General features: G+C 41.4%; 1 protein-coding gene across 4 annotated transcripts in view; it reads right to left on the bottom strand.

The window, feature by feature from the left end:
• The window catches only part of LOC128650449 (serine-rich adhesin for platelets-like), a 376,989-nt gene that overhangs the window by 216,101 nt on the left and 138,099 nt on the right, over nucleotides 1-22,789 (bottom strand). For all 4 annotated transcript variants that reach the window (XM_053704393.1, XM_053704394.1, XM_053704396.1 and 1 more), the window contains exon 4: nucleotides 19,026-19,100. In XM_053704393.1, the coding sequence (XP_053560368.1) occupies nucleotides 19,026-19,100 (75 nt within the window). The remainder of the gene's footprint in view (nucleotides 1-19,025; nucleotides 19,101-22,789) is intronic.

Below are 22,789 nucleotides of genomic sequence, written 5' to 3'. Positions count from 1 at the left end.
GAGAGGTCGCAGCTCACGGAGCTGGAGGGGTTGGTGCTGTTCCAAGACCGTATTGTAATTCCTGTCAGCATGAGGAAGGAGATGTTAAACAGGATTCACGATGGCCACTTAGGCATTACAAAGTGCAGAGAAAGAGCAGCTACAGCTGTGTGGTGGCCTGGGATCAGCTCCGACATTGCAAATCACGTGTCTAAATGTGCCTTTTGCCGGGAACGCCGGCCTACTCAGAGAAGGGAGCCCTTAATGTCTACTCCGCTGCCTGCGGGGCCGTGGCAGAAAATAGCTGCTGATTTGTGCGAACTGCACGGGAAAAAGTTTCTTGTTGTTATCGACTACTATTCCAGGTATTTGGAAATAGCACCCCTGAATGATATCACAAGTCAGGCCGTTATCATTCGCCTGAAGAGCTTGTTCGCCCGCTGGGGCATTCCAATGGAGCTGGTGAGTGATAATGGCATGCAGTTCGCTTCTACAGAGTTCAGTGCTTTCAGCAGGGAATATGATTTTGTACATTCCACGTCAAGTCCACATTATCCGCAGGCCAACGGAATGGCTGAAAGGGCAGTTCAAACAACAAAATTCATTCTAAAGCAATCTGAACCGTACCTAGCCCTCTTGTCATACAGGGCGACGCCCATTCAAGCCACCGGGTTTAGCCCGGCACAGCTGATGCTAGGACGCCAGATTCGCACTACTTTACCCTCAGTGGGTGTCTTCAAGCCGCCTGGCCCTGTTCCTCGGGACGAAGTCCTTAGGAGGGATGAAGAGGCCAAAAAGGGTTATCGTTTCTTCTACGACAGGAGACATTCTGTCAGGACTTTACAGGAACTGAAAGCGGGCCAAAGTGTCAGAATTAAACTGGATGATGAGAAGAAATGGAAGACGCCTGCTACGGTAGTGGGCCGCTCTCCAGAACCAAGGTCTTACACAGTCCTTACAGAGGGAGGGACGGTTACACGCCGTAACCGAAGACATCTTCAGCCTGTACCTGAGAGTCTGGAACCGGATACCTCAGTACCACCGCCGGTGGGATCCCCTGTTCTAAGAGAGGTGCCTTCCCCTCAGCAAGATCATAGCGGGGATATATCTTTGCCTCCAGCAGACTCTTGTTCACCATCTTCTGTATCAGAGGACAGTTCATGCAAAGTTACATCAAGCGGAAGAGTGGTGAAACTTCCGGCCCGATACAGGGACTGACTTTAGCTAGAACAGTGACCGGAAGTATGGGCAGAATAATCCCATGGTCACTGTGGACTAGGGTAGTCTACCCCGATGTCCAAGTCAGGATGTAATTTATTTGTTCATGTTTTCTAATCTATCTGTTTTTATAATGTTCTAAAACAAATTGTTGTTGTATACCCTGTTGGTGTACCTTGTTATTTAATATATGCGAATGTATGCTTTGCCTTTGAAAAAGGGGAAGATGTGATGAGAGCAGGATGTGATGTCACTAGCATGTGGGCGGGGCTTAGGTCCGGTGTCTGTGTCGCAGTTAGTTTAGTACAATCAACCTGTCTGGATGTGTATTGCTATGCTCTGTAATAAAATAGAGTTGTACCATCATTGCTGTGTCCTGCATATGTCCTGCATCTCATGACAGATACTTCGTGTGGGAGTTTTTTTTTTGTTATATTTTGTGCGGGCAGTGTTTTTCTTTTTTCTGTAATGCTCCGTTTGCCTTCGATGCATCCTGGAGGATTCCGAAAATGGCAGGGTGGCACCACCCTTCCATTTTCTGAATCCCCTGGGATGCAGTTTACGTGAAAGAATCCACCGAAGGTGAATTCTTTTGGCTGCGTGCGCAGCCAACATTCTGTTGGCTGCCTTGCGCTGCCAACATTCTGTTTTCCTTTGAGGATGTGTGCGCAACTGCCGACGGCGACAGATATTACAAACGCAATTATAGTATATATATATATATATATATATATATATATACACACACACACACATACATATATACATATACATATACATATATATATATATATATATATATATATATATATATGTTACGGTTGCCTCCAGGCTGGCTGGAAGTTGGACCGTAGAAAAGGATGCTCCTAGCGCTCACCAGAGGAGCAGCAGCACCGTGGACACTGTAACTACTGCGTAGCCACCATAAGTAATGCAGACTCTATGAACCACCGCTGCTGGGCTGGTATCTCGCCATCTGCTCTGCGCCCTGGACCTACGACCAGGCTCCAGTAGGTGAACCTCTTCCTTCTGTAGCAATCCCTGTAGCTAAGGGAGTATGAAAAACATAGCAATCCCTGTAGTGATTATAGCTGTATCATACAAACATGAGTCAAAGCTTCAAGTTAGAGGGTCAACATAGGTCTGATGTGCTGGAGCACACAGCCTGCTTTTTATTGAGGTTACATGCAAACAGGACACTCTCAGGGGGAGGCATAAAATCCCCCATCACACATTTGATATTAGATAGGGAGACACTCCCTTTGACAGGCCACAACATTACTTCAGCAGATAACATTTTACACACAATAAAACAATGCAGTCCACCTTATCAATACTAGAAGTCTGATTAGACAATGGGAAGGTTTATCACTAAACTTAATTAGAGCTGATCCCAGCAAACTTGTATTTAGAATGCTTCTTGAAGCTGAACAAAGTTATCTCTGTAGTTCTGACCGAAGGGTCTGTCACATAGCACTTAATGGCACACAATGAAACTGAACCAAGTGGGAGAAAGCCAGGGACAAGTCATTTCACAGGTCTGGGGACATAGTCTTAAAGGGGCATTGTTCACCAAAGTCACAATATGTCCCCAGACGGTTCTTAAAGGGCCACACACACCCAACAAAAGTCAATATGTCCTCAGGGGCACAATCTTCCAGGGGCCATAGTCATGTGGAAGGAGGCTGGCAAATAGGCTTCTCCAAAATCCAGGGAAGCAGGGCAATTTTCCATTTAAAGGGCCAGTTACAAACAGCAGTTTGTAACAATATATATTTAGAGAGAGAGAGAGAGAGAGAGATAGATAGATAGATAGATAGATAGATAGATAGATACATAGATACAATAAAAAAACAATTATATCTAAGTAAAGAACATACGGCTAGATTACGAGTTTTGCGTTAGAGGCTATGCGGTGCTAATGAGCAGTTTTCGCTCACGGCTCACTTACCAACAGCGCTGGTATTACGGGTTTTTACAAACCCGGTGTTAAAAGGCAAGAAGTGAGCGTTGAGCAAAATTTTGCTCCTTACCGCACTCCAATACCAGCGCTGCTTAAGTCAGCGGTGAGCTGGTCGTACATGCTCGTGCACGATTTCCCCATAGGAATCAACGGGGAGAGCCGGCTGAGAAAAAGTCTAATTAACCCCTAATCTGCCGCCCCGACATCGCCGACACCTGCATTATATTTATTGACCCCTACTCTGCCATCTTGGATGACGTCACTTAAAGGAATCGTCATTCAGTAAGAAGCTGTCGTTTGAAGAGGATGCTCCACGCCGGATGTTTTGAAGATGGAGCCGCTCCGCGATGGATGGATAAAGATAGAAGATGCCGTCTGGAGAACCACTTCGCCCGGCTTGGATGAAGACTTCTCCCTGCTTCGTTGAGGACTTCGGCCCGGTTGGATAAAGACTTCTGCCGCTTCCTTGAGGATAGACGTCCGGTCTTCAGAACTGAAAGTCGATCTTCAGGGGGTTAGTGTTAGGTTTTTTTTAAGGGTGTATTGGGTGAGTTTTATTTTTAGGTTATGGTTTGGGCATGCAATATAGCTAACTGCCCTTTTAAAGGCAATGGCCATCCAGATTTTTAGATAGTATTTTATTTGGGGGATTGGTTGTGTGGGTGCTGGGTTTTACTGTTGGGGGGGTTGTTTGTATTATTTTTTTTACAGGTAAAAGCTGATTACTTTGGGGCAATGCCCCGCAAAAGGCCCTTTTAAGGGTTATTGATAGTTTAGTTTAGGCTAGGGTTTTTTTTTTAATTTTGGGGGGGGCTTTTTTTTATTTTGATAGGGCTATTAGATTAGGTGTAATTAGTTTAAATATCTGTAATTTGTTTATTATTTTCTGTAATTTAGTGTTTGTTTTTTTTGTACTTTAGCTAATTTAATTTAAGTTAGGTAATTGTATTTAATTTAATTAATTATAGTGTAGTGTTAGGTGTTATTGTAACTTAGGTTAGGTTTTATTTTACAGATACTTTTGTATTTATTTTAGCTAGGTAGTTATTAAATAGTTAATAACTATTTAATAACTATTCTACCTAGTTAAAATAAATACAAACTTGCCTGTAAAATAAAAATAAACCCTAAGATAGCTACAATGTAAGTATTTAGTTTTAAATAGGAATAATTTAGTTAATTATAGTAATTTTATTTAGATTTATTTAAATTATATTTAAGTTAGGGGGTGTTAGGGTTAGACTTAGGTTTAGGGGTTAATACATTTAGGCCTAGATTTAGAGTTCGGAGTTAGCCGTGAAAACCAGCGTTAGAGGCTCCTAACGCTGGTTTTAGGCTACCGCCGGTATTTGGAGTCAGTGATTAAAGGGTCTAACGCTCACTTTTCAGCCGCGACTTTTCCATACCGCAGATCCCCTTACGTCAATTGCGTATCCTATCTTTTCAATGGGATCTTCCTAACGCCGGTATTTAGAGACGTTTCTGAAGTGAGCGTTAGACATCTAACGACAAAACTCCAGCCGCAGGAAAATAGCAGGAGTTAAGAGCTTTCTGGGCTAACGCCGGTTCATAAAGCTCTTAACTACTGTACCCTAAAGTACACTAACACCCATAAACTACCTATGTACCCCTAAACCGAGGTCCCCCCACATCGCCGCAACTCGATTACATTTTTTTAACCCCTAATCTGCCGACCGCCACCTACGTTATACTTATGTACCCCTAATCTGCTGCCCCTAACACCGCCGACCCCTATATTATATTTATTAACCCCTAACCTGCCCCCCTCAACGTCGCCGCCAGCTACTTACAATAATTAACCCCTAATCTGCCAACCGCAAAGCGCCGCCACCTACGTTATCCTTATGTACCCCTAATCTGCTGCCCCTAACACCGCCGACCCCTATATTATATTTATTAACCCCTAACCTGCCCCCCACAACGTCGCCGACACCTGCCTACACTTATTAACCCCTAATCTGCCGAGAGGACCTGAGCGCTACTATAATAAAGTTATTAACCCCTAATCCGCCTCACTAACCCTATCATAAATAGTATTAACCCCTAATCTGCCCTCCCTAACATCGCCAACACCTAACTTCAATTATTAACCCCTAATCTGACGACCGGAGCTCACCGCTATTCTAATAAATGTATTAACCCCTAAAGCTAAGTCTAACCCTAACACTAACACCCCCCTAAGTTAAATATAATTTTAATCTAACAAAATTAATTAACTCTTATTAAATAAATTATTCCTATTTAAAGCTAAATACTTACCTGTAAAAAAAAATCCTAATATAGCTACAAAATAAATAATAATTACATTGTAGCTATTTTAGGATTAATATTTATTTTACAGGCAACTTGGTAATTATTTTAACTAGGTACAATAGCTATTAAATAGTTAAGAACTATTTAATAGATACCTAGTTAAAATAATAACAAAAACAGAATTTATGTTTACCTGATAAATTACTTTCTCCAACGGTGTGTCCGGTCCACGGCGTCATCCTTACTTGTGGGATATTCTCTTCCCCAACAGGAAATGGCAAAGAGCCCAGCAAAGCTGGTCACATGATCCCTCCTAGGCTCCGCCTACCCCAGTCATTCGACCGACGTTAAGGAGGAATATTTGCATAGGAGAAACCATATGGTACCGTGGTGACTGTAGTTAAAGAAAATAAATTATCAGACCTGATTAAAAAAACCAGGGCGGGCCGTGGACCGGACACACCGTTGGAGAAAGTAATTTATCAGGTAAACATAAATTCTGTTTTCTCCAACATAGGTGTGTCCGGTCCACGGCGTCATCCTTACTTGTGGGAACCAATACCAAAGCTTTAGGACACGGATGAAGGGAGGGAGCAAATCAGGTCACCTAAATGGAAGGCACCACGGTTTGCAAAACCTTTCTCCCAAAAATAGCCTCAGAAGAAGCAAAAGTATCAAACTTGTAAAATTTGGTAAAAGTGTGCAGTGAAGACCAAGTCGCTGCCCTACATATCTGATCAACAGAAGCCTCGTTCTTGAAGGCCCATGTGGAAGCCACAGCCCTAGTGGAATGAGCTGTGATTCTTTCGGGAGGCTGCCGTCTGGCAGTCTCGTAAGCCAATCTGATGATGCTTTTAATCCAAAAAGAGAGAGAGGTAGAAGTTGCTTTTTGACCTCTCCTTTTACCGGAATAAACAACAAACAAGGAAGATGTTTGTCTAAAATTCTTTGTAGCTTCTAAATAGAATTTTAGAGCGCGAACAACATCCAAATTGTGCAACAAACGTTCCTTCTTTGAAACTGGTTTCGGACACAGAGAAGGTACGATAATCTCCTGGTTAATGTTTTTGTTAGAAACAACTTTTGGAAGAAAACCAGGTTTAGTACGTAAAACCACCTTATCTGCATGGAACACCAGATAAGGAGGAGAACACTGCAGAGCAGATAATTCTGAAACTCTTCTAGCAGAAGAAATTGCAACTAAAAACAAAACTTTCCAAGATAATAACTTAATATCAACGGAATGTAAGGGTTCAAACGGAACCCCCTGAAGAACTGAAAGAACTAAATTGAGACTCCAAGGAGGAGTCAAAGGTTTGTAAACAGGCTTAATTCTAACCAGAGCCTGAACAAAGGCTTGAACATCTGGCACAGCTGCCAGCTTTTTGTGAAGTAACACAGACAAGGCAGAAATCTGTCCCTTCAGGGAACTTGCAGATAATCCTTTTTCCAATCCTTCTTGAAGGAAGGATAGAATCTTAGGAATCTTAACCTTGTCCCAAGGGAATCCTTTAGATTCACACCAACAGATATATTTTTTCCAAATTTTGTGGTAAATCTTTCTAGTTACAGGCTTTCTGGCCTGAACAAGAGTATCGATAACAGAATCTGAGAACCCTCGCTTCGATAAGATCAAGCGTTCAATCTCCAAGCAGTCAGCTGGAGTGAAACCAGGTTCGGATGTTCGAACGGACCCTGAACAAGAAGGTCTCGTCTCAAAGGTAGCTTCCAAGGTGGAGCCGATGACATATTCACCAGATCTGCATACCAAGTCCTGCGTGGCCACGCAGGAGCTATCAAGATCACCGACGCCCTCTCCTGATTGATCCTGGCTACCAGCCTGGGGATGAGAGGAAACGGCGGGAACACATAAGCTAGTTTGAAGGTCCAAGGTGCTACTAGTGCATCCACTAGAGCCGCCTTGGGATCCCTGGATCTGGACCCGTAGCAAGGAACTTTGAAGTTCTGACGAGAGGCCATCAGATCCATGTCTGGAATGCCCCACAGCTGAGTGACTTGGGCAAAGATTTCCGGATGGAGTTCCCACTCCCCCGGATGCAATGTCTGACGACTCAGAAAATCCGCTTCCCAATTTTCCACTCCTGGGATGTGGATAGCGGACAGGTGGCAGGAGTGAGACTCCGCCCATAGAATGATTTTGGTCACTTCTTCCATCGCTAGGGAACTCCTTGTTCCCCCCTGATGGTTGATGTACGCAACAGTTGTCATGTTGTCTGATTGAAACCGTATGAACTTGGCCCTCGCTAGCTGAGGCCAAGCCTTGAGAGCATTGAATATCGCTCTCAGTTCCAGAATATTTATCGGTAGAAGAGATTCTTCCCGAGACCAAAGACCCTGAGCTTTCAGGGATCCCCAGACCGCGCCCCAGCCCATCAGACTGGCGTCGGTCGTGACAATGACCCACTCTGGTCTGCGGAATGTCATCCCTTGTGACAGGTTGTCCAGGGACAGCCACCAACGGAGTGAGTCTCTGGTCCTCTGATTTACTTGTATCTTCGGAGACAAGTCTGTATAATCCCCATTCCACTGACTGAGCATGCACAGTTGTAATGGTCTTAGATGAATGCGCGCAAAAGGAACTATGTCCATTGCCGCTACCATCAACCCGATCACTTCCATGCACTGAGCTATGGAAGGAAGAGGAACGGAATGAAGTATCCGACAAGAGTCTAGAAGCTTTGTTTTTCTGGCCTCTGTCAGAAATATCCTCATTTCTAAGGAGTCTATTATTGTTCCCAAGAAGGGAACCCTTGTTGACGGAGATAGAGAACTCTTTTCCACGTTCACTTTCCATCCGTGAGATCTGAGAAAGGCCAGGACTATGTCCGTGTGAGCCTTTGCTTGAGGAAGGGACGACGCTTGAATCAGAATGTCGTCCAAATAAGGTACTACAGCAATGCCCCTTGGTCTTAGCACAGCTAGAAGGGACCCTAGTACCTTTGTGAAAATCCTTGGAGCAGTGGCTAATCCGAAAGGAAGCGCCACGAACTGGTAATGCTTGTCCAGGAATGCGAACCTTAGGAACCGATGATGTTCCTTGTGGATAGGAATATGTAGATACGCATCCTTTAAATCCACCGTGGTCATGAATTGACCTTCCTGGATGGAAGGAAGAATAGTTCGAATGGTTTCCATCTTGAACGATGGAACCTTGAGAAACTTGTTTAAGATCTTGAGATCTAAGATTGGTCTGAACGTTCCCTCTTTTTTGGGAACTATGAACAGATTGGAGTAGAACCCCATCCCTTGTTCTCTTAATGGAACAGGATGAATCACTCCCATTTTTAACAGGTCTTCTACACAATGTAAGAATGCCTGTCTTTTTATGTGGTCTGAAGACAACTGAGACCTGTGGAACCTCCCCCTTGGGGGAAGCCCCTTGAATTCCAGAAGATAACCTTGGGAGACTATTTCTAGCGCCCAAGGATCCAGAACATCTCTTGCCCAAGCCTGAGCGAAGAGAGAGAGTCTGCCCCCCACCAGATCCGGTCCCGGATCGGGGGCCAACATTTCATGCTGTCTTGGTAGCAGTGGCAGGTTTCTTGGCCTGCTTTCCCTTGTTCCAGCCTTGCATTGGTCTCCAAGCTGGCTTGGCTTGAGAAGTATTACCCTCTTGCTTAGAGGACGTAGCACTTTGGGCTGGTCCGTTTCTACGAAAGGGACGAAAATTAGGTTTATTTTTTGCCTTGAAAGGCCGATCCTGAGGAAGGGCGTGGCCCTTACCCCCAGTGATATCAGAGATAATCTCTTTCAAGTCAGGGCCAAACAGCGTTGTCCCCTTGAAAGGAATGTTAAGTAGCTTGTTCTTGGAAGACGCATCAGCCGACCAAGATTTCAACCAAAGCGCTCTGCGCGCCACAATAGCAAACCCAGAATTCTTAGCCGCTAACCTAGCCAATTGCAAAGTGGCGTCTAGGGTAAAAGAATTAGCCAATTTGAGAGCATTGATTCTGTCCATAATCTCCTCATAAGGAGGAGAATCACTATCGACCGCCTTTATCAGCTCATCGAACCATCGACAGGGACAACGCATGAAATTGGTTGTAGAAGGTAACCCTGCTGAACAAACATCTTTTTAAGCAAACCTTCTAATTTTTTATCCATAGGATCTTTGAAAGCACAACTATCCTCTATGGGTATAGTGGTGCGTTTGTTTAAAGTGGAAACCGCTCCCTCGACCTTGGGGACTGTCTGCCATAAGTCCTTTCTGGGGTCGACCATAGGAAACAATTTTTTAAATATGGGGGGAGGGACGAAAGGTATACCGGGCCTTTCCCATTCTTTATTAACAATGTCCGCCACCCGCTTGGGTATAGGAAAAGCTTCTGGGAGCCCCGGCACCTCGAGGAACTTGTCCATTTTACATAGTTTCTCTGGGATGACCAACTTGTCACAATCATCCAGAGTGGATAATACCTCCTTAAGCAGAATGCGGAGATGTTCCAACTTAAATTTAAATGTAATCACATCAGGTTCAGCATGTTGAGAAATGTTCCCTGAATCAGTAATTTCTCCCTCAGACAAAACCTCCCTGGCCCCATCAGACTGGGTTAGGGGCCCTTCAGAAACATTATTATCAGCGTCGTCATGCTCTTCAGTATCTAAAACAGAGCAGTCGCGCTTACGCTGATAAGTGTTCATTTTGGCTAAAATGTTTTTGACAGAATTATCCATTACAGCCGTTAATTGTTGCATAGTAAGGAGTATTGGCGCGCTAGATGTACTAGGGGCCTCCTGAGTGGGCAAGACTCGTGTAGACGAAGGAGGGAATGATGCAGTACCATGCTTACTCCCCTCACTTGAGGAATCATCTTGGGCATCATTGTCATTGTCACATAAATCACATTTATTTAAATGAATAGGAATTCTGGCTTCCCCACATTCAGAACACAGTCTATCTGGTAGTTCAGACATGTTAAACAGGCATAAACTTGATAACAAAGTACAAAAAACGTTTTAAAATAAAACCGTTACTGTCACTTTAAATTTTAAACTGAACACACTTTATTACTGCAATTGCGAAAAAACATGAAGGAATTGTTCAAAATTCACCAAATTTTCACCACAGTGTCTTAAAGCCTTAAAAGTATTGCACACCAAATTTGGAAGCTTTAACCCTTAAAATAACGGAACCGGAGCCGTTTTGAACTTTAACCCCTTTACAGTCCCTGGTATCTGCTTTGCTGAGACCCAACCAAGCCCAAAGGGGAATACGATACCAAATGACGCCTTCAGAAAGTCTTTTCTAAGTATCAGAGCTCCTCTCACATGCGACTGCATGCCATGCCTCTCAAAAACAAGTGCGCAACACCGGCGCGAAAATGAGGCTCTGCCTATGCTTTGGGAAAGCCCCTAAAGAATAAGGTGTCTAAAACAGTGCCTGCCGATATTATTATATCAAAATACCCAAATAAAATGATTCCTCAAGGCTAAATATGTGTTAATAATGAATCGATTTAGCCCAGAAAAAGTCTACAGTCTTAATAAGCCCTTGTGAAGCCCTTATTTACGATCGTAATAAACATGGCTTACCGGATCCCATAGGGAAAATGACAGCTTCCAGCATTACATCGTCTTGTTAGAATGTGTCATACCTCAAGCAGCAAGAGACTGCTCACTGTTCCCCCAACTGAAGTTAATTGCTCTCAACAGTCCTGTGTGGAACAGCCATGGATTTTAGTGACGGTTGCTAAAATCATTTTCCTCATACAAACAGAAATCTTCATCTCTTTTCTGTTTCTGAGTAAATAGTACATACCAGCACTATTTCAAAATAACAAACTCTTGATTGAATAATAAAAACTACAGTTAAACACTAAAAAACTCTAAGCCATCTCCGTGGAGATGTTGCCTGTACAACGGCAAAGAGAATGACTAGGGTAGGCGGAGCCTAGGAGGGATCATGTGACCAGCTTTGCTGGGCTCTTTGCCATTTCCTGTTGGGGAAGAGAATATCCCACAAGTAAGGATGACGCCGTGGACCGGACACACCTATGTTGGAGAAATTACCTGTAAAATAAGTCCTAACCTAAGTTATAATTAAACCTAACACTACCCTATCAATAAATTAATTAAATAAAATACCTACAATTACCTACAATAAAACCTAACACTACACTATCAATAAATAAATTAAATACAATTTCTACAAATAACTACAATTAAATAAACTAACTAAAGTACAAAAAATAAAAAAGAACTAAGTTACAAAAAATAAAAAAATATTTACAAACATAAGAAAAATATTACAACAATTTTAAACTAATTACACCTACTCTAAGCCTCCTAATAAAATTACAAAGACCCCCAAAATAAAAAAATGCCCTACCCTATTCTAAATTAATAAATTTAAAAGCTCTTTTACCTTACCAGCCCTGAACAGGGCCCTTTGAGGGGCATGCCCCAAGAAAATCAGCTCTTTTGCCTGTAAAAAAAAAACATACAATACCCCCCCCCAACATTACAACCCACCACCCACATACCCCTAATCTAACCCAAACCCCCCTTAAATAAACATAACACTAAGCCCCTGAAGATCTTCCTACCTTGTCTTCACCTCACCGGGTATCACCGATCGGTCCTGGCTCCGATATCTTCATCCAACCCAAGCGGGGGCTAGACATCCACTGAAGAAGTCCAGAAGAGGGTCCAAAGTCTTCCTCCTATCCGGCAAGAAGAGGACATCCGGACCGGCAAACATCTTCATCCAAGCGGCATCTTCGATCTTCTTCCATCTGGTGCGGAGCGGGTCCATGTTGAAGCAGCCGACGCGGATCCATCCTCTTCTTCCGGCGTCTCCCGACGAATGACGGTTCCTTTAAAGGACGTCATCCAAGATGGCGTCCCTCGAATTCCGATTGGCTGATAGTATTCTATCAGCCAATCGGAATTAAGGTAGGAATATTCTGATTGGCTGATGGAATCAGCCAATCAGAATCAAGTTCAATCCGATTGGCTAATTGGATCAGCCAATCGGATTGAACTTGATTCTTATTGGCTGATTCCATCAGCCAATCAGAATATTCCTACCTTAATTCCGATTGGCTGATAGAATCCTATCAGCCAATCGGAATTCGAGGGACGCCATCTTGGGTGACGTCATTTAAAGGAACCGTCATTCGTCGTTCAGTCGTCGGCCAGGATGGATGTTCCGCGGTGGAGGTCTTCAGGATGCTGCCGCTTCGCTCCGGATGGATGCCGCTTGGATGAAGACTTCAATCGGATGGAAGACCTCTTCTGGCCCGCTTGGATGAAGACTTCAGCCGGATCATGGACCTCTTCAGCCCCCCGCTTGGGCTTGGATCAGGACATCGGAGGAGCTCTTCTGGACCGATCGGTGAACCTGGTATGGTGAAGACAAGGTAGGATGATCTTCAGGGGCTTAGTGTTAGGTTTATTTAAGGGGGGTTTGGGTTAGATTAGGGGTATGTGGGTGGTGGGTTGTAATGTTGGGGGGGGGGGTATTGTATGTTTTTTTTTACAGGCAAAAGAGCTGAATTTCTTGGGGCATGCCCCGCAAAGAGCTTTTAAATTTATTAATTTAGAATAGGGTAGGGCATTTTTTTATTTTGGGGGTCTTTGTTATTTTATTAGGGGGCTTAGAGTAGGTGTAATTAGTTTAAAATTGTTGTAATATTTTTCTTATGTTTGTAAATATTTTTTTATTTTTTTGTAACTTAGTTCTTTTTTATTTTTTGTACTTTAGCTAGTTTATTTAATTGTATTTATTTGTAGGAATTGTGTTTAATTAATTTATTGATAGTGTAGTGTTAGGTTAATTGTAGGTAATTGTAGGTAGTTTATTTAATTATTTTATTGATAGTGTAGTGTTAGGTTTTATTGTAGGTAATTGTAGGTATTTTATTTAATTAATTTAATGATAGTATAGTGTTAGGTTTAATTGTAACTTAGGTTAGGATTTATTTTACAGGTAATTTTGTTATTATTTTAACTAGGTAACTATTAAATAGTTCTTAACTATTTAATAGCTATTGTACCTGGTTAAAATAAATACAAAGTTACCTGTAAAATAAATATAAATCCTAAAATAGCTACAATATAATTATAATTTATAGTGTAGCTATATTAGGATTAATTTTACAGGTAAGTATTTAGCTTTAAATAGGAATAATTTATTTAATAAGAGATAATTAATTTTGTTAGATTTAAATTATATTTAATTTAGGGGGGTGTTAGTATTAGGGTTAGACTTAGCTTTAGGGGTTAATACATTTATTAGAATAGCGGTGAGCTCCGGTCGGCAGATTAGGGGTTAATAATTGAAGTTAGGTGTCGGCGATGTTAGGGAGGGCAGATTAGGGGTTAATACTATTTATGATAGGGTTAGTGAGGCGGATTAGGGGTTAATAACTTTATTATAGTAGCGCTCAGGTCCGCTCGGCAGATTAGGGGTTAATAAGTGTAGGCAGGTGTCGGCGACGTTGAGGGGGGGCAGATTAGGGGTTAATAAATATAATATAGGGGTCGGCGGTGTTAGGGGCAGCAGATTAGGGGTACATAAGGATAACGTAGGTGGCGGCGCTTTGCGGTCGGCAGATTAGGGGTTAATTATTGTAAGTAGCTGGCGGCGACGTTGTGGGGGGCAGGTTAGGGGTTAATAAATATAATATAGGGGTCGGCGGTGTTAGGGGCAGCAGATTAGGGGTACATAGGGATAATGTAAGTTGCGGCGGTTTACGGAGCGGAAGATTAGGGGTTAATAATATAATGCAGGGGTCAGCGATAGCGGGGGCGGCAGATTAGGGGTTAATAAGTGTAAGGTTAGGGGTGTTTAGACTCGGGGTACATGTTAGAGTGTTAGGTGCAGACGTAGGAAGTGTTTGCCCATAGGAAACAATGGGGCTGCGTTAGGAGCTGAACGCTGCTTTTTTGCAGGTGTTAGGTTTTTTTTCAGCTCAAACAGCCCCATTATTTCCTATGGGAGAATCGTGCACAAGCACGTTTTTGAGGCTGGCCGCGTCCGTAAGCAACTCTGGTATCGAGAGTTGCATTTGCGGTAAAAATGCTCTACGCTCCTTTTTTGGAGCCTAACGCAGCATTTTTTGGGACTCTCGATACCAGAGTTAATTTTATGGTGCGGCCAGAAAAAAGCCTGCGTAGCGTTAACAGCCCATCTACCGCCAAACTCCAAATCTAGGCCTTAGTATAGTGGGGGCGGCAGATTAGGGGTTAATAATATTTAACTAATGTTTGCGAGGCGGGAGTGCGGCAGTTTAGGGGTTAATATGTTTATTATAGTTGCAGTGATGTCCGGAGTGGCAGATTAGGGGTTAATAAGTTTAGGTAGGTTGCGGCGACATTGGGAGCAGCAGATTAGGGGTTAATAAATATAATGTAGGTGTCTGCAATGTTGGGGGCAGGAGATTAGGGGTTCATAAATATAATGTAGGTAGCGGCGGTGTCCGGAGCAGCAGATTAGGGGTTACAAATTTTATTTTAGTGTTTGCAATGCGGGAGGGCCTCGGTTTAGGTGTTAATAGGTAGTTTATGGGTGTTTGTGTACTTTTTAGCACTTTAGTTATGAGTTTTAAGTTACGACGTTGTACCATAAAACTCTTAACTACTGACTTTTAAATGTGTTAGGACTCTTGACAGGGTAGGGTGTACCGCTAACTTTTTGGCCTCCCAGGACAGACTCATAATACCGGCGCTATGGAAGTCCCATAGAAAAAATACTTTACGAAATGTATGTAAGTAAAAGTCGTTTTGCGGTAAGGCCAAAGTAGTGTGCGGTGCCCCTAAAACTGCAAGATTCCTAATAGCAGTGGGCGTAAAAAAGCAGCGTTAGGACCTCTTAACGCTGCTTTTTTACCTTAACGCACAACTCGTAATCTAGCCGATAGGAATTTGAAGTATTCCTAACGCACCTTTGAGTTTAGCGCAGTTGATGTAGAGCTGTGTCGGGTTAGAGAAAGACAGATAACTAATAGTATTTTTGTAGCACACTCAATCAAAGTCTATATTCAAAGTCCTGAAGTAAGCACGCCTCAGTATTTCACTGTTGCATTAACTTTTTCTTTCAATTTGTGATACAAACGCAAATCAAGCCACGCTAATTTTTATTAAGTGCGTAAGCAAAAAATTATTTCTGGAATTACAGGGATTACATTCTGTATAACCGCTGCCTATATCAGGGATTACATACTGTATAACGGATGTCTATATCAGGGATTACATACTGTATAACCGCTGTCTATATCAGGGATTACATACTGTATAACTGTTGTCTATATCAGGGATTACATACTGTATAACTGCTGTCTATATTAGGGATTACATACTGTATAACTGCTGTCTATATCAGGGATTACATACTGTATAACTGCTGTCTATATCAGGGATTACATACTGTATAACTGCTGTCTATATCAGGGATTACATACTGTATAACTGCTGTCTATATCAGGGATTACATACTGTATAACCGCTGTCTATATCAGGGATTACATACTGTATAACTGCTGTCTATATCAGGGATTACATACTGTATAACGGATGTCTATATCAGGGATTACATACTGTATAACTGGTGTCTATATCAGGGATTACATACTGTATAACTGTTGTGTATATCAGGGATGACATACTGTATAACTGCTGTCTATATCAGGGATTACATACTGTATAACTGCTGTCTATATCAGGGATTACATACTGTATAACCGCTGTCTATATCAGGGATTACATACTGTATAACTGCTGTCTATATCAGGGATTACATACTGTATAACTGCTGTCTATATTAGGGATTACATACTGTATAACTGCTGTCTATATCAGGGATTACATACTGTATAACTGCTGTCTATATCAGGGATTACATACTGTATAACTGCTGTCTATATTAGGGATTACATACTGTATAACTGCTGTGTATATCAGGGATTACATACTGTATAACTGATGTCTATATCAGGGATTACATACTGTATAACTGATGTCTATATCAGGGATTACATACTGTATAACCACTGTCTATATCAAGGATTACATACTGTATAACTGCTGTCTATATCAGGGATTACATACTGTATAACTGCTGTCTATATCAGGGATTACATACTGTATAACCACTGTCTATATCAGGGATTACATACTGTATAACTGATGTCTATATTAGGGATTACATACTGTATAACCGCTGTCTATATCAGGGATTACATACTGTATAACTGCTGTCTATATCAGGGATTACATACTGTATAACTGCTGTCTATATCAGGGATTACATACTGTATAACTGCTGTCTATATCAGGGATTACATACTGTATAACTGCTGTCTATATTAGGGATTACATACTGTATAACTGCTGTCTATATCAGGGATTACATACTGTATAACTGCTGTCTATATCAAGGATTACATACTGTATAACCGCTGTCTATATCAGGGATTACATACTGTATAACCGCTGTCTATATTAGGGATTACATACTGTATAACTGCTGTCTATATCAGGGATTACATACTGTATAACTGCTGTCTATATTAGGGATTACATACTGTATAACCACTGTCTATATTAGGGATTACATACTGTATAACTGCTGTCTATATCAGGGATTACATACTGTATAACTGCTGTCTATATCAGGGATTACATACTGTATAACTGCTGTCTATATCAGGGATTACATACTGTATAACTGCTGTCTATATCAGGGATTACATACTGTATAACTGCTGTCTATATTAGGGATTACATACTGTATAACTGCTGTCTATATCAGGGATTACATACTGTATAACTGCTGTCTATATCAAGGATTACATACTGTATAACCGCTGTCTATATCAGGGATTACATACTGTATAACCGCTGTCTATATTAGGGATTACATACTGTATAACTGCTGTCTATATCAGGGATTACATACTGTATAACTGCTGTCTATATTAGGGATTACATACTGTATAACTGCTGTCTATATCAGGGATTACATACTGTATAACCGCTGTCTATATTAGGGATTACATACTGTATAACTGCTGTGTATATTAGGGATTACATACTGTATAACCGCTGTCTATATCAGGGATTACATACTGTATAACTGCTGTCTATATCAGGGATTACATACTGTATAACGGCTGTCTATATCAGGGATTACATTCTGTATAACTGCTGTCTATATCAGGGATTACATTCTGTATAACTGCTGTCTATATTAGGGATTACATACTGTAAAACTGCTGTCTATATCAGGGATTACATACTGTATAACTGATGTCTATATCAGGGATTACATACTGTATAACCACTGTCTATATTAGGGATTACATACCGTATAACTGCTGTCTATATCAGGGATTACATACTGTATAACTGCTGTGTATATCAGGGATTACATACTGTATAACGGCTGTCTATATTAGGGATTACATACTGTATAACTGCTGTCTATATCAGGGATTACATACTGTATAACGGCTGTCTATATCAGGGATTACATACTGTATAACCACTGTCTATATTAGGGATTACATTCTGTATAACCGCTGTCTATATTAGGGATTACATACTGTATAACCACTGTCTATATTAGGGATTACATACTGTATAACCACTGTCTATATCAGGGATTACATACTGTATAACTGCTGTCTATATCAGGGATTACATACTGTATAACTGCTGTCTATATTAGGGATTACATACTGTATAACGGCTGTCTATATTAGGGATTACATACTGTATAACCACTGTCTATATTAGGGATTACATACTGTATAACTGCTGTCTATATCAGGGATTACATACTGTATAACTGATGTCTATATCAGGGATTACATACTGTATAACCGCTGTCTATATTAGGGATTACATACTGTATAACCACTGTCTATATCAGGGATTACATACTGTATAACCGCTGTCTATATCAGGGATTACATACTGTATAACCGCTGTCTATATTAGGGATTACATACTGTATAACTGCTGTCTATATCAGGGATTACATACTGTATAACTGCTGTCTATATTAGGGATTACATACTGTATAACCGCTGTCTATATCAGGGATTACATACTGTATAACTGCTGTCTATATCAGGTATTACATACTGTATAACCGCTGTCTATATCAGGGATTACATACTGTGTAACTGCTGTCTATATTAGGGATTACATACTGTATAACTGCTGTCTATATTAGGGATTACATACTGTATAACCACTGTCTATATCAGGGATTACATACTGTATAACCGCTGTCTATATCAGGGATTACATACTGTATAACCGCTGTCTATATTAGGGATTACATACTGTATAACTGCTGTCTATATCAGGGATTACATTCTGTATAACGGCTGTCTATATCAGGGATTACATACTGTATAACGGCTGTCTATATTAGGGATTACACACTGTATAACCTTTGCCTGTATAAGAGATTACATCCCATATATTTGCCTTCCTCTTTTTGCAGGATTTTTTACATATAGTTGATATAGGCACATGAGATTAGAAATGGTGTAATTTACTTTAGTTTATGGTAAATTAGATCTGAATGAAAAACAGGTAAAGGGACAACAATTATCACCTTAAAAAATCTGTGGATGGCCGGAAGGTGCTTGCAGCTTATTTCCCGCCGCCTCTCGTCTGCATTCTCACCAATCTGTAGAGAAAACAACAGGGCTTATAATTAGGTGTTAGTGAGAGGAGTAAAGGGGTAGAACTGACCTCTTCTCTAAAGGGGGTTATTTAGGGTTAGTTGTTGTCATCTAATGAGGTTGTATAGAGGCTTTACTCACAATAAAGGGGACATGGATATACATTATGCTTCTCACTGCCTATATGGGTTTCTGAGCATAATATTGTAATGAAGGTGTTTCCTTCAAACTCAGGACCTGCATACTCAGATAAACAGCTCTCAAGCTAATATGTATAAAAGTGTTTAAGGGAACTCACATTACATACGGCTAGATTACGAGTTGTGCGTTAAGGTAAAAAAGCAGCGTTAACAGGTCCTAACGCTGCTTTTTTACTACCGCTGCTATTACGAGTCTTGCAGGTTTAGGGGCCCGCACACTTTTTTGGCCTTACTGCAAACCGACTTACGTAAACTTCGTAAAGCCTTTTTTCTATGGGACTTCAATAGCTCTGGTATTATGAGTCTGTCCTGGGAGGCTAAAAAGTGAGCGGTACACCCTCTACCTCCAAGATCCGTAACGCATTTTAAAGTCAGTAGTTATGAGTTTTACACTACAACGCTGTAGCATAAAACTCATAACTAAAGTGCTAAAAAGTACACTAAACACCCATAAAGTAACCGTTAACCCCTAAACCGAGGTCCTCCCGCATCACAAACACTAAAATTAAATTATTAACCCTAATCTGCCACTCCGGACATCGCCGCCACTAGAATAAGCATAATAACCCCTAAACCGCCGCACTCCCACCTTGCAAACACTAGTTAAATATTATTAACCCCTAATCTGCCATCTCTAACATCGCTGTTACCTACATTATACTTATTAACCCCTAATCTGCCACCCCCAATGTCGCCGCCACTATATTAAATTTATTTACCCCTAAACCTGTCTAACCCTAACACCCCCTAATTGAAATATAATTTAAATAAATCTAAATAAAATTACTATCATTAACTAAATTATTCCTATTTAAAACTAAATACTTACCTATAAAATAAACCCTAACGGCTAGATTTGGAGTTTTGTCTGTAACGACCCGAAAATCTAACGCCGGCTTTTTTCTGGCCGCACCATAAAAATAACTCTGGTATTGAGAGTCCACATAAAGGCTGCGTTAGGCTCCAAAAAAGGAGCGTAGAGCATTTTTAACGCAGCTTCAACTCTCGATACCAGAGTTGCTTACGCAAGCGGCCAGCCTCAAAAACGTGCTCGTGCACGATTCCCCCATAGGAAACAATGGGGCTGTTTGAGCTGAAAAAAAACCTAACACCTGCAAAAAAGCCGCGTTCAGCTCTTAACGCAGCCCCATTGTTTGCTATGGGGAAACACTTCCTACGTCTGCACCTAACACCCTAACATGTACCCCGAGTCTAAACACCCCTAACCTTACACTTATTAACCCCTAATCTGCCGCCCCCGCTATCGCTGACCCCTGCATTTTATTTTTAACCCCTAATCTGCCGCACCGTAAACCGCCGCTACTTACATTATCCTTATGTACCCTTAATCTGCTGCCCCTAACACCGCCGACCCCTATATTATATTTATTAACCCCTAATCTACCGCCCACAACGTCGCCCCCACCTGCCTACACTTATTAACCCCTTATCTGCCGACCGCATCTCACCGCTACTATAATAAAGTTATTAACCCCTAATCTGCCTCACTAACCCTATAATAAATAGTATTAACCCCTAATCTGCCCTCCCTAACATCGCCAACACCTAACTTCAATTATTAACCCCTAATCTATATTAGGATTTATTTTACAGGTAAGTATTTAGCTTTAAATAGGAATAATTTATTTAATAAGAGTTAATTAATTTCGTTAGATTAAAATTATATTTAATTTAGGGGGGTGTTAGTGTTAGGGTTAGACTTAGCTTTAGGGGTTAATCCATTTATTAGAATAGCGGTGAGCTCCGGTCGGCAGATTAGGGGTTAATAATTGAAGTTAGGTGTCGGCGATGTTAGGGAGGGCAGATTAGGGGTTAATACTATTTATTATAGGGTTAGTGAGGCGGATTAGGGGTTAATAACTTTATTATAGTAGCGGTGCGGTCCGCTCGGCAGATTAGGGGTTAATAAGTGTAGGCAGGTGGAGGCGACGTTGTGGGGGGCAGATTAGGGGTTAATACATATAATATAGGGGTCGGCGGTGTTAGGGGCAGCAGATTAGGGGTACATAGCTATAATGTAGGTGGCGGCGCTTTGCGGTCGGCAGATTAGGGGTTAATTATTGTAGGTAGCTGGCGGCGACGTTGTGGGGGGCAGGTTAGGGGTTAATAAATATAATACAGGGGTCGGCGGTGTTAGGGGCAGCAGATTAGGGGTACATAGGGATAATTTAGCTGGCGGCGCTTTGCGGTCAGCAGATTAGGGGTTAATAAGTGTAGGTAGGTGGAGGCGACGTTATGGGGGGCAGGTTAGGAGTTAATAAATATAATACAGGGGTCGGCAGTGTTAGGGGCAGCAGATTAGGGGTACATAAGGATAACGTAGGTGGCGGTCGGCAGATTAGGGGTTAAAAAAATTTATTCGAGTGTCGGCAATGTGGGGGGACCTCGGTTTAGGGGTACATAGGTAGTTTATGGGTGTTAGTGTACTTTAGAGCACAGTAGTTAAGAGCTTTATAAACCGGCGTTAGCCCAGAAACCTCTTAACTACTGACTTTTTTCCTGCGGCTGGAGTTTTGTCGTTAGATGTCTAACGCTCACTTCAAACACGACTCTAAATACCGGAGTTAGGAAGATCCCATTGAAAAGATAGGATACGCAATTGACGTAAGGGGATCTGCGGTATGGAAAAGTCGCGGCTGAAAAGTGAGCGTTAGACCCTATTTTGAGTGACTCCAAATACCGGCGGTAGCCTAAAACCAGCGTTAGGAGCCTCTAACGCTGGTTTTCACGGCTAACGCCAAACTCCAAATCTAGGCCTAAGCTAGCTACAATATAACTAATAGTTACATTGTAGCTAGCTTAGGGTTTATTTTTATTTTACAGGCAAGTTTGTATTTATTTTAACTAGGTAGAATAGTAACTAAATAGTTATTAACTATTTAATAACTACCTAGCTAAAATAAATACAAATTTACCTGTAAAATAAAACCTAACCTAAGTTACAATAACACCTAACACTACACTACAATTAAATAATTTACCTAAATTAAATACAATTAAATATATTAAATTAAATTAGCTAAATCACAAAAAAACACTAAATTACAGAAAATAAAAAACAAATTACAGATCTTTAAACTAATTACACCTAATCTAAGAGCCCTATCAAAATAAAAAAAGCCCCCCAAAATAAAAAATAAAAACCCTTGCCTAAGCTAAACTACCAATAGCCCTTAATAGGGCCTTTTGTGGGCCATTGTCCCAAAGAAATAAGCTCTTTTTCCTGTAAAATAAATACAAACACCCCCCAACAGTAAAACCCACCACCCACACAACCAACCCCCCAAATAAAATACTAACTGAAAAGCTATGTTCCCCATTGCCCTGAAAAGGGAATTTGGATGGGAATTGCCCTTAAAAGGGCATTTAGCTCTATTGCGGCCCAAAGTCCCTAATCTAAAAAATAAACCCACCCAATACACCCTTAAAAAAATCCTAACACTAACCCCCGAAGATTCACTTACCGGGAGAAG

Source organism: Bombina bombina, chromosome 2 (genome assembly GCF_027579735.1).
Source record: "Bombina bombina isolate aBomBom1 chromosome 2, aBomBom1.pri, whole genome shotgun sequence".
NCBI classification, from domain to species: domain Eukaryota; kingdom Metazoa; phylum Chordata; class Amphibia; order Anura; family Bombinatoridae; genus Bombina; species Bombina bombina.
The sequence above is the reverse complement of the archived record's forward strand: the minus strand, read 5'-3'. Positions and strand labels throughout refer to the sequence as shown.